General features: G+C 38.8%; 1 protein-coding gene across 3 annotated transcripts in view; it reads left to right on the forward strand.

The window, feature by feature from the left end:
* The window catches only part of NALCN (sodium leak channel, non-selective), a gene marked incomplete at both ends in the record, with an annotated part of 271462 nt that overhangs the window by 204938 nt on the left and 53446 nt on the right, over positions 1-13078 (forward strand). For 2 of the 3 annotated variants that reach the window (XM_079779627.1, XM_079779626.1), the window contains 2 exons: positions 12260-12361; positions 12741-12810. In XM_079779627.1, the coding sequence (XP_079635753.1) occupies positions 12260-12361; positions 12741-12810 (172 nt within the window). Of the gene's footprint in view, positions 1-6945; positions 7033-12259; positions 12362-12740; positions 12811-13078 lie in introns of all 3 variants that reach the window. The other variant, XM_079779625.1, reaches the window with a different exon arrangement.

The raw sequence follows: 13078 nt of genomic DNA on the forward strand, positions 1-13078 counted from the left end.
AGTTATTGGTACATAACAACACAGTTAAATATTGGGAGTTGAAGGTAGAATGGCTGACGAGGTAAGTGGGTAAATGTATACCAGGAAGCCCTCTTCAAGCTTGTGTGAAGGTAAAGGAATTAGAGTCCCTTCTACTCTAACTTCATTAATAGGAACAGTCATGAAAGCATTTTCCCCAGAATGTAGATCATTGTAACTTGTATAACTGTAATTTAAAAATAAGGCAAATATATGATTTGAGAAACTATTTCAACTTTTTAACAGTACCTGAAATTTATATGCCAAAATCAATTCTAACTAATCAAGACAATATTCAATGTATTTATTCTTTATGTTAGCTGGTGATTCATGCACAGGGTGGAATATGTATTGGAGTACCTTTTATGAAATGAGAATAAATATTTCTGGGGCTTCTATAGTATCATCATAGAATACGATGAGATGAACCTAATAGGTCTTATTGAAATAGGAAAAGGAAAGATTCTAAGCAAATTTATAACAACCTGTGTCCCAACTTCCATTTGCTTCCAACTGGCTCAATTCTGGCATTACCATCAACACCACCATGAGGCCAGCCTTGAACACTATGTGGTACTACAGGGTTTTTATCAAGCTGTAACTAGACAAGTTCATGGCCAGGCCAATCTCTAGGGTCTTGAAGACTCTCCCCCACTCACACAAAGCAGATCATGTGCTAGACCAACCCTGCAGGAGTGTCAGTGTGCTCATAAGGAAGAGAATTCTGCCTCAACCAGAAATGGCCTGCAAGGAGATTGTAATACTCTGAATTCAGAGTCTACCTGCAAAAGTAGGAACCAAAACAACCTTATTCACCTGTCCAGAATAACTGCCTTTCAACTGATGTGAATTTTCCCTAGGGGTTCCCAGAGACTTTCAGAATATGGGTAGACAGGGACACTTGGAAGGAAGCAGTGTCTTCCAGAGCCCCGCTTTCCTCTGAACTCGTTCTTAAATTTGATCTCCCACTTTTTCTTTTCCAGATCCCTTTCCTCATTCACCTCTCTCCCAGTTTACAATGGAAAGATGAAACTCTCACTCATCCATCTAAAAAAAAGGTGAAACTTTGTGTAGTGTATTGATCTGGAATGTAAAGTCCTTTGGGTTGCCAAACACAGGGACTAGTCCCACATGGCTTTCAGGCAGCACCTTATTGTTCAGGTGACAAATTTCTGTAAAAACCTCCTTCCAAGAATTTATCTACTTAAAGTTAAGCCTTAGAAATAACTTGTTTGTCACAACGGGCTGTTATTTGAATTGAAAAATAAAGTCAGATTTTTTTCTGAGAGATTTAGCTGATTGGTTTGGCAATGAAAAGGACGTCATAAGTGCCCAATGACATAAAATTGAATGGATTGGATGGATGAGATTCTCCTAGGAAAGGAAAATTTAATTGCTGATTTGTAAATGTACATAAGTTGTTTTAAAAAGAGAAAATGTGTGGGGTACTTGAGCAAAATAGTTAAGACTATCAGGGATTAGGGGCACCCTCAGACTTGTGCAATAGTTTGAGGGGCACCCAGAGGCAACAGTGTAGAATACTACAAGATGAGAAGGAGCTACTCAAGGCTACTTAAGCTCTGTCATGCAGTTAATCTCAGAACAGAAGAGGCTACAATTAGGGGAAAAAATTAAGATTTATTGTAAGAATGCATATTCAATCTTTAGAATAGTCATTTAGCTCTTTTCTTCTGTAAAAAGTTTTCCTCATCTCTGCTACACTACTCTGTGCAATAATTAAGGACAAGTGCAAAATGTCAAATGGATAGTTTCTTTGGTTGTATTTTTTTTTTTACTAATAATGATAGAAGAATTCATAGTAATAATATCATGCCTGCATTATAATGTAAACAACCTATAAAATAGAAGGTCAAGAATAGATTGGTCCATGCCTATGAGTTCATGGGCATTTTTCTATTGCTGTTTATTTATTTATTTATTTAAGAAGCAACAACTAAAAAGAAAAAGAGAGAGAGAAATTAAAAAGAAAGAAAAGAAAAACATTTACAGTCACCTCAGGGCAAATGATTGAAAAAAACCTACACAAAATGGGGAAGAAGGAAAAGTTTCCACCACTCTCTCAGTGTCTTCTCACTCTCTCCAGAGCCTCTCCTCCCCTAGGCTCTAGAAATTTATTTATTTTTTAATATATTTTTATTGATTTCAGAAAGGAAGACAGAGGGAGAGAGAGATAGAAACATCAATGATGAGAGAGAATCATTGGTCAGCTGCCTCCTGCACACCCCCTACTGGGGATTGAGCTTGCAACCCAAGCATGTGCCCTTGACTGGAATCGAGCCCGAGACCCTTCAGTCTACAGGCCAGCGCTCTATCCACTGAGACAAACCAGCTAGGGCAAGACTCTAGGAATTTAAAGCTTGGAGGAGATGCTGTTAGAACAGCCCCCACCACCACCCACCACCACTCCAATCTTGGGTAACACAGGATACTGGACTTGGTGTTAGAAGGCCTGGACTGGTGTCTGACTCTGCTACTGTATAATCTTGAGCAACTCACTTATCTGATCCTCAGTTTTCTCATCTGCCTTTGCCATGTAGACTGCCCAAAAATGTTGTCTGAGTAATCTGTTGATCAAGCCAAGTGAAATTTAATAGTTATTACAGTGAAGGAAACCAACACATCAGCAGTCTTACTAATGTCTCAGAAGGGATAGTTAGGGCGGATATTTTTAAGATTTTGGGTTTGAATTTAAGTGCCTTTAGGCAGGGATATCTGATTGAGATTGGGCAGAAAATTCTGGATAAGCGTTTAGATCATTTCACTATATATACAAATATCAAATAATTACGTTGTACACCTAAACTAATATAATGTTATATGTCAACGAAATTTGTACTCTCAGGGGGGCGGGCAGCCTGGCCTGTGCTCTGTCACAGTGCGGGAGCCCAGCGATTGATCTCCCCAAAGAGGTAGGCCCCACCCACCCCTCCGGGGCTCCTCGATGGATTGCCCCAAAGAGGTAGGCCAGAGCCAGGGGTCCTGCCTCCGTGCTGGGTGGAGCCGGGAGGCGGGACCCCCAGGACCCCCAGGCAGGCCTCACCACACAGAGCCGGAGGACCCCCAGGCAGGCCTCACCTCGCAGAGGCTGGACCCCCAGGCAGGCTCCATGCTGCACACACAGCGTTAAGCCCCGCCCCGCCCACCTACGCACCCACTGTGCGCGCAGCCATCTTGTGACAGCGTGAGAGCATCGCGGTGTGAGGACTACTTAGGCTTTTATTAGTAAGGATTATATCTCAATAAAGAAAAAAAGAGGATAAGGACTCCCCAGAATGTACAATAGGTAACAAGTACCTGTTACGAACAGGTAACCTTGGGTGAGGGACGAGGAAGTGGTAACATACCTTTACCTCTTTACTGTCTTCCATGCTCTTTCTACCGCTGTGGCTCCACACTTCAGTTATCAGTTATCAGATGGACTTGACACTTCTGTTTTTCACTATTCTTCTTGGTTTGGGGTGATTTCTGAGAAGAGGGAGAATAAGTGGTGACTTTATGTTTCCATTTTCACTCCCAAAATCTATTTTATGCCTTTTGAATTTGTAATCATATACATTGCTTTTAAAAAATAAAATCAACTAATTTTTAGAAAGAGGTTTTTGTTTTTTTTTAAATGGTTAGGATTGGTGGCTCTAGTGAGGCAGAGTCTTGGCCTGAGTCTTGATAAGTATAATTATTTATAGGTGACTGGTTGACCAGTTGAGTGACCTATTGTCTAAAGAGGCTGGTTCATTAGTCTGTAGTTCAGATGAATGAAATTTTGGAAAGTTCCTAAAGCTAACAGTGGAATTGCTTATTGGTTAATGGCCTTCAATTCCTGGACAGGCGTTTCCTGGAATGAATAATAAAGTCATATTGATGTAGAGAGCTTAGTTCTTGGTATTGATAATTAAGCTGCGGGGCTGCCAGTGGTCTCAGTTCACATGGGACTCACATTTCCAAATATCCATCTGCCATTTGACATGAGGCCCCGCATGATTCCAGTATGTGGAATTTCCTATGAACAGGAAAGCCCACAAAGGCAAAAGTCCTTCAGAGAAGAAGGGCTCCAGAGTTTGAGGTATTTGAATCATTGGTGAAGTCACCTTTTCTACACGTAATCATCTTTAATGTGTATTCTTCTATGTATTTTTTAATTAATTGATGCCTGGAGAAATAGAAATGAATTTCTGGACATATTTGAGAACTCTTTAATAAGAAACAAAGGTGGGCCATTTTTACAGAACTCTAGACTACAGTTGCATGCTTAAATGCAGTGATTCACTTGGCACAAATGGGCATCTGTATTGTTTTTTTCAAGATGTAACCTGGAGAGTATTGTGGGAGACAGAATGTCCTACCACCTAATATATGAAATCCAAGGTTGTTCGCCGTTGTTATGATTTCATTTATATGTGGAATCTTAAGAACAAAATAAACTAACAAGCAAAATAGAAACACATTCCTAGATACTGAGAACAGGCTGACAGTTGTTAGAAGAGAGGAGAATTGGAGGGCTAAGGGGAAAATGTGAAGGGATTAAACAAAGAAAAAACTCATAGACACAGACAATGCTATGGTGATTATGAGAGGGAAAGGAGGTGAGGAGAGGTAGAAGAAGGTAAAGGGGGGATAAATGGTGATGGAAGGAGACTTGACTTATCGTGATGAACACACAATACAATATACAGATGACATATAATAGAATTGTACACCTGAAAACTAAATAATTTTTTAACCAATGTTACCCCAATAAATTTAATAAAAGCTTTAAAAAAAATTCACTGTTGCTTTGACTTTGACTATACCGTTCAGCTCCACTAAAGAAAGCTTCCTTCAAAAGGCAGTGGATGAAATCAAAACAAATAGCAGTGTGCTTTAAAACACATTACTACTGCTACTCAGATTGCTCTAATTCAAAGCCTTGAAATTGATTTTTAAAAATCCATTATCATTCCTACTAGGCTGAATGCATAGAGAAATGTCAAAATAAAATAAACATTTTGTATTATTTTTTAAAGTTCCCTTCTTTTGTGGTTTGCCATCAGTACTCATTAATTAGGGTAATATATTCATAACCTTTAAAAATATGTTTTCATTGATTTAGAGAGAGAGTAAGGGAATAGTGGAGAGAGAGAGAGAGAAACATCCATGTGAGAGAGAAACATCCATTGGCTGCCTCCTGTATGCACCCCAACCAGGGATGGAGCCTGCAACCTGGGCATGTGCCCTGACTGGGAATCAAAACAGGGAACTTTAGATGCACCAGACAATGATCAACCCACTGAGAACCACAGGCCATGGATTCATAATCTTTTTGAATGCTCGGTCTGATATGATATTTGCATTCTGATATTTGGATCTATGAAAAAATTTTCCTGGCCCTGCACTTGTATTAATTTTTAAATTCTAAAGAATAGCCTTTAGTTGATTGCCACTTATTACAAAAAATTAAATTATAGTTAATGGCATATGTAGGGTTAGTTTTTCTCTTATCAATTTTATAAACATATATATTTTTAAATATATCATTATTGATTTCATAGAGGAAGGGAGAGGAAAAGAGAGATATAAACATCAATGATAAAAGAGAATCATTGATTGGCTGCCTCCTGCATGTCCCCCACTGGAGATCAAGCCCACAACCCAGGCATGTGTCCCTGACCGGAATCGAACCTGGGACCCTTCAGTCTGCAGACTGACACTCTATCCACTGAGCCAAACCAGCTAGGGCTATAAATAGATTTTTATTGATATCAGAGAGGAAGGGAGAGAGAGAGAGAGATAGAAACATCAATGATGAGAATCATTGATCAACTGCCTCTTTCATGCCCCCTACTGGGGATCTCCCGAATCCCAGGCACCTGCCCTTGACAGGAATGGAACCTGGGACCCTTCAGTCCTCAGGCCAACACTCTATCCTCTGAGCCAAACCAGCTAGGGCTCTCTTATCATTTTAAGATAATCATTTTTATAGACAACTATAATTTATAACTTAATTGAAGGAAAAATTTATACACATATTGCTTTTTTAACAACCAAACTTCCATTCAACCTTTCCAAAAATTTATTGAGAAATAATTGACATAACATTATATTAATTTCAGGTGTACAAGATGATGATTTGATATTTATATATTATGAAGTGATCACCACAATAAGTCTAGTTAACATCTATTACCATATGTAGTAAAATAATATATTCTGAGATGTTTTTTCTAGATAGTACCTAATTTGTAGTAATCAAAATAGGTTATTTTTCTGAGCTAGTATCTGCTTTGTAGATTATTTTTAGATAAGCTCCAAAGTGATTGGACTATTGCTCTGGCTTGGGAGACCTGCTGTTAAATTTTACCCTAACAAATGGGGGAAGATATTTTAACAAGGTGTTCCTTTTACTATTTTATCATTGGAGGGTAAAGTAATAAGTAATATAGAAAAATACGTATCTGTGGGAAAATTGGCTCGTATGGTTTATGCAACATTAACAAATTTTCACTTTTATCACGATAAAAAGTTTAGTTTTTGTGTTGTAATTTACAGTTTTCTGAGTCAGTGGTTGGGTTACAAATATTGAACTTCAATGAATGGTGTAGGGTTTCAGACATTTTATTTGCTGAATTTTAATAGATGCACTAAAGGCATAGAATTTCTACGAGTTAATTTTTCTTTTTTTATTAATGTACCTACAGATGATAGACATTAAAGGCTTCTTTTTATTTTCCAATTCACAATGGGGTTTTGGTTGCCCCCAGACATGTATTTGCATGTCTGTATATGAAAACATTTTTATTAATAATGCAAGATTGGAAAGAACTAATCTGCTGTTGCTATTCAGGAGCCATATTCATTTACTCCGGACTGGGCTGATTCACAAAAGAGTGGGGTATTAACTACAATAAAAATGCAGCTATTTCCTCATCTCAGCAAGAGCCCATTACAGAGGAACTCACCCATTTGTATCTGCTGTTGTCTCTACTTTGGACAATCACCTTGTCACTTCACTGGAATCAGGTAAGAGCCATTCCAGGAAATACTCATCTATTTTCTTACACAGTTCATCCATAGTTTTACATAATTATCCCTGAAAGACTATTTTCCTGTTGTCTGTTGATGTGATTACACTATATTAAACATCAAATAATATTTTACCATGTGCTACCTTGTGGAGCTCAAGATATGAGTAAAATTCCTCAAATTTAATGCTTTGCAAAGTTACATTGCAGTTTTTTTAGATGGTAATTATATTTAATACCAGATGATATCATGTTTAACTTTTCTCTAATGGATGAAGATAATCTGAAGACTCACAGATTTCTCTTTTTCATTACAGAACATACAGGCTTTGCCAACACCTTTGTTCTGGAACATTAAGAAAGAAGACATGGAGAAAGAGAAGAAAGAAACCGGGGACCCCCTGCTACTGTTTCTATAAACAACTAATGGTGTTTAAAGGCTAATAAAGCTCCAAAGATCTCTCATATAACCATAATCTTTGGGCCAATTTAAAAATATTTTAGATGGAGAAATGTCAAGAAAAATAGAGGCAATTTCTTAAGATGCGGTTCTCTTCCCCCAGCCTCCATAAAAGATTATATATATATGGCTGTCATGTAAGGGGCAATTGAAATTCCACAGCACAAAGGCAATGCAAAGAAGAAGAAGAAAAAAGAATCAATCTTTCATATGTTTTTTTTTCAAAGGCCTGGCAAGAAACCAGGGGTAATATTTTTGCAACTGGGAATGTGTGTTTGCTGAAGAATATTCCCACATTTGAATCATCATCAGGGGTCCTAGTCTTGTTTTACTTTCAAAGGTAGAGAGGGCATAACATTAACCCCAACTGGGAAAAGGAAAATGCCTCACTGTAATTCTCCTCCAGGGAGCAGGGATAAAGGGATTACATATGCCTGCATAATGGAGAATTTCCTCACTCAGACAAGACAAAAGACTTCATTATTTTTCACCAGACACTTGAAGCCTTGTCCCTCCCAGCTCCAGAAGCCAAGCAGGCAGACCTTTTTTTTTTTTTTTTTTTTTTTTTTTAATATTAAGCCACTAGATGGAGTTTCTAGGAACTGGCCCTTCTAGTACTTGCCATGATGAAGAGACAGAGAGAAGATGTTGAAGACCTTAATTCCAAGACTACATTGATCTTTCCCCTAAGAAAAGTGAGAGCTTCCCTGAAGATCAGTGTGTTCTTTTCTGTACCATTACCTTTGCTTTTTCTCTAGGCAGCAAATAAATGAACACTTCCTTCCTGAAAAGATATTTTTTAAATCTTTATGTGAGATCAAAAGGCATCTAAATTTAAATGAAAAATTTTAAGTGGCAAAATGTAACTTAATTAAATTTTACAGTACTTTTGCTGAGTAGGTCTTTTACTAAAATATTGGTTACATATTAAAAGCCTCAAATTCCTTATTGGTAAAATATTAAAAATCTCAAATTCCTTTGTTATTCAGTACTTTGGCGTGGTGGTAGATTGCTATAGGACAAGATATATGGAAACCATGTTCCCAGTGACAGATCAGATCTCCCTTTTACGATATTGAAATGAGTGCAGCTCAGCCTCATTTCAGCTTACAGGGTTTCCCTTAATAGCTTCCACCTAGAATGTAGATAAAGGTTTATAAATTTTCTACTTGCAGGAAGCAATGTCTGATTTTCTTTCATTACTGTCTAAGGGTCTCATTTATCATAGGTGTGCAGCTCATTTTTTCATGGCATAGTATTCCAACTTGAGATAAAATTAAGATGATTTAATATTCCCTTTAAAAAGCATATTTCAAACACATGCTGTTTTGTTTGTGATTATTTTCATGCTTGATAAGCATGAAGTGATCAAAAAAGAAATTAAAATATTTGATCTTCACAGAATTTCAAAGTTCATTCATTTAACAAATATTTATTGAGCACCTACTGAGTTTTCTCGTTCGAAAGCCATTGAAGATACTCAAAGGAAAGAGGGAGACATGGGAGCACTTGATCCAAGAAGAGACTGAACAAGAGCACCGCGGAATGGGGATGAAGACTGTTTACCTTTGCTTTGGCACCAGACTCGGAGGTGGAGTGCTGGGATGTGTGAAGCTGGCACAGGGAACCAAAGATGACCTCTTAACACCAAGCCAATTTGGCCTATCTGCCTGTCTTCATTTTGCTCAGATTACATGGGTGCTTTTGGAGCCCAGGAAATCAGGAGGTGGGAATACAGCCTCCGCTCAGAGAACAGGAAGACTCTGGCAGGGCCCTTTCGGTGAGGAAAGGAAACCACCAAAACTTATGCTTGGCTCCAATAGAACTCTGAAGTCACCTGGTACATGGTTTAATGGACCCAGAATTACTGGGCACTTTTCATTATCTAGTTTAAAATTTTACTAGAAAACATTATAAACGTAGAAGAAAGTGGTAGGAAAAGGAAATTAAAGCAAATTATTTTACATATTATGCTCATTTAGGCGGCCATCTCAACCTGATGAAGCACAGGTTTCAGGGTAGAGCTAAAAAGCAGCCCCGCCTCCCCCATGACTGAATCATACAGAGAACAGCAATTCGCATACTAGTGTATGGCGGAAACTCCAACCCGTTTTAGTGCTATTTTCTGAATTCTCTGGACCCAGTGGGAAAGAGTAGAGTGATCTTGAGCCAAAGAGGAAAAGGAACTTGCTTTCTCGCCACCATTTAACCGTTGCTGTTGGAAGAAGAGATGTCACGGTGGGGGGTGGGGCAGGAGAGTCTTCCCATAGCCAAGGGTCTCCACTGCGACCTGCTTGTTTGGGGTATGAGGAAGAGGATCTCAGCAGGATCCACAGAGGCCACCCAGCAGGTGTGGGTGTGTTATGCTGCCCCAGGTGCTGGAACATCCTTCAGGCCCTGGAGTCAGTACATGCAGTGCTAACTCTTCCTCAATATGAATGCCCAGACAGCCTTAGACTGACTATCGGGCAAAAACTGTAACCGTGCAGAAATGTGATTTATTTTAATGACCTTTTCTCCTTTCTTTCTTTTTGATTCATACTGGCCTTATCCAGCACCCTGACTCACCTGCCTCCTTCTCCCTTGCATGTTCACTCCCTTAAGCATTAAGCCCTAAGGACAATGAGGTTCTGATGAGCATCAAATAATCCTAGAAACAACGCCTTGGGTCTGTTGATCACAGAGACAGACATCTCTGGTCAAAGTAGAGATGGCATCTAGGCCTCACTTGTGTTTCAGCTCCAGGACCTCAAAAGCAGCAAAACCAGACAAAGTGATACATCAGGACCAGACCCTAGCACCGACCAATCAGTAGAGACCATGAACGTATCTTCCTTAGTCACCATAATTGAAGATTTCCCCCCTATATAACCCATCCCCTGCAATCAATCGGAACCAGGTTTTGAGCATTAGCTCACCTATGCCTCTGGGCTTGGGCCACTTCCTAAAAACCCTCACTTTTTGTGCTGCAAATTCCTGTTTGCGTCTTATTAGGCTTTGATGCGCACAGGCACACAGACCCCTCCAGCAGTCCTTTATCACAGGCAGCTTAAAGCCAGTTACATTCTTCCACTTCAAACTTAGCAGGACAACCAACCCAAATGGGCATGTTATAACGCAGTTGTATGTATTTTGTATGTAAGTCCTATAGGTCTCAACTACTTTAGGGAAGAGTCTTGTAACAAAAATATAAAAGTTACTAAGACAGTGGCTGCAGGTTAAGTCTTAACAGTTAACACTAATGGCAGGATCTGAATATATGTCAGAACAACACCATTACCCAAATAGATTTTCTCAGGATGGCTTCATAATTTTCAGTTCTTCTTTGGACAAACAATCCTTAGTGTACATAAAATTGTGCTACACCTTTGTCAACTCAGCCTAACTTACAAATGTATCTTCCTATGCAACATCATTGCAGTCTTGGAAATAAGCACAGTCTCTGTATATCATTCTCATAAATCCTTGTTGTTTAATAAAATTTTATTTGGATTTTAATGTTTCCTGCTGCTTATTAAACTAAGAAAAATGATTATTTGAGTTTTATTTTCTGTAATGCATCTGCATTCATTGAGTTTGTATGATTTTTCATAGGTATTCGCCATAATTATTTTCATTGGTATCAAAGGCACTTTTAAGTACTTAAATATACACATAATATCATAAAATTGCTGTTTTAAGTATCTAAGCAGACACAGATCTTTTCTCAAAGATCATAACTCTGACACAGACAGTAATATAATTCAAAGCCAGTCTAGGTAACATGTTAGGAAACATAAGTATGAAAGTGTTTATGTAAAGCAATGACAGTAGTAGACGTGTTCAGGTGTTGAACAAATACAGTGTCATAAGATTTTCATATCATAAAACCATAGTATTGTAAGCCCATGAGTTTTCTTTGAGATCAAGCCCTTCTCCTCATGTTACCCATTAGGGAACTGAGCTGAAGGGTCACTCAGCTAACTCGTGGCAGTGTCGCCGCTGGCACACAGCTCTCCTAAGCCCTGAATTTCTCTCCACTTTACGACTACATCAAGGGAATGTCTATCATTTTCAGCTGGAGAGGGCTTTTTGGAGAAGAAATTTTGTTCTCCAAATCACTCACACCACAGGTGTTGAGTCACCCAATTATGAAAAAGATAGCATATCTTTAAAAATCTTCGGAGTTTTGTGGCTGCGAAGAAAGTGGTGTCTGACTGACTACAGGCTTCAGACTGAGGTTTCTCTTGGTATTAATCCCAGCTTTAGTTACTTCTCTTTCATAGTAATTTGTGCCCCTATCTAACTTTATGCTTTCCAATTTTCTTAGAGTTCTGCAAAATCTTGAAATGTATATTCTATCATCCCAGGGGCCTGGGTGGACAAACCCTTCCCTAAGGGCTTTATTGAAAGCCTCCTTGTCTAAATTCAAAACCGACATCATGATTAATTTTGGTCAGGCTGGCCCTACTACTCACAGAATCCCAATAGAAGCTCTCCTATTTGGGTGATGGGGAGGGAAAACACGTTGGGGGTGGGGAGGCTGGAGAGAGCTTTCTGTTTATTTTCCAGCCCCTCTTCATAGCCAAGACAGTTCTGCTTTGTAAAAGTATTCTTGACAGGAAGCCTAAAGCTCCTTTTCCTTTATGATTGTGTGTTATTTGCTGTATTTTGCCTTATCATTGGTGTTTCCTTAAAAATAATGAGTAATGAGCAGTTATGTATTATTCATTCCAAGTGTACAGATCACACATTTATCTTGGGCTCCTTTTTTTTTTTTTCCTAGAGCTTGCACTCGACAGCGCATGCTGAGTGGCTCATTTGAGGGGCAGCCGGCAAAGGAAAGGTCAATTCTCAGTGTGCAGCATCACATCCGCCAGGAGCGCAGGTATATACAGCAGGAGACGAGGCTGCAGAGAAACTCAGGAAAGGAGTGTTGCAGGAAGTGTTTGCTGTACACAGCCCTGGTTAGCAGAGAACATGGATTCTACTCCTTGGTGGTAACAATAACGGAATTATTTACCATCAGATCCAACGGTTCAAAAGTTCTTTCAAAAATCTTTACCTTGGTGATGTCCAAAGGCAAATTCTGAATTTCAGTTAGATGTTATCAAAGATAGTTGGATAGACTAAAGCTTTTGCTATAAAAAGAAATAAGCTTGTTTTATTTAAGAAAAGTTGTTTTATTTTTTTTTTAAATAATGATCATTGCTTAAGTCCAAAGTTGGTCTTGAGATATATTGACCAGTTGGTTGTGGTTGTTTTAGATCACTAAGACACGGATCCAACAGCCAGAGGATCAGCAGGGGGAAATCTCTTGAAACTCTGACTCAAGATGTAAGTTCTAAGCAAAGCTTTGGATTTTGAAACATGACTTTTAAGATGTATTTAAATGGCTGCTCAGATGATTCCAGTGCCTGGGTCTTTCTGTCACATTGTCACGTCTCTATAAGATTTTCTACCAGAGAAAATCAGGAGACTCAGGAAACAAATTAAATGGCCAGGGACAGAAAAGAGATGATTAACCATAGAAAATTCCAGACATCCGACAAACTATATGCCGTTGTTAAGATAGCAACACAAAAAAAATGACATATCAGTTACA

The sequence above is a fragment of the Cnephaeus nilssonii genome (genome assembly GCF_951640355.1).
Source record: "Cnephaeus nilssonii genome assembly, chromosome: 8".
Lineage (NCBI taxonomy): Eukaryota > Metazoa > Chordata > Mammalia > Chiroptera > Vespertilionidae > Cnephaeus > Cnephaeus nilssonii.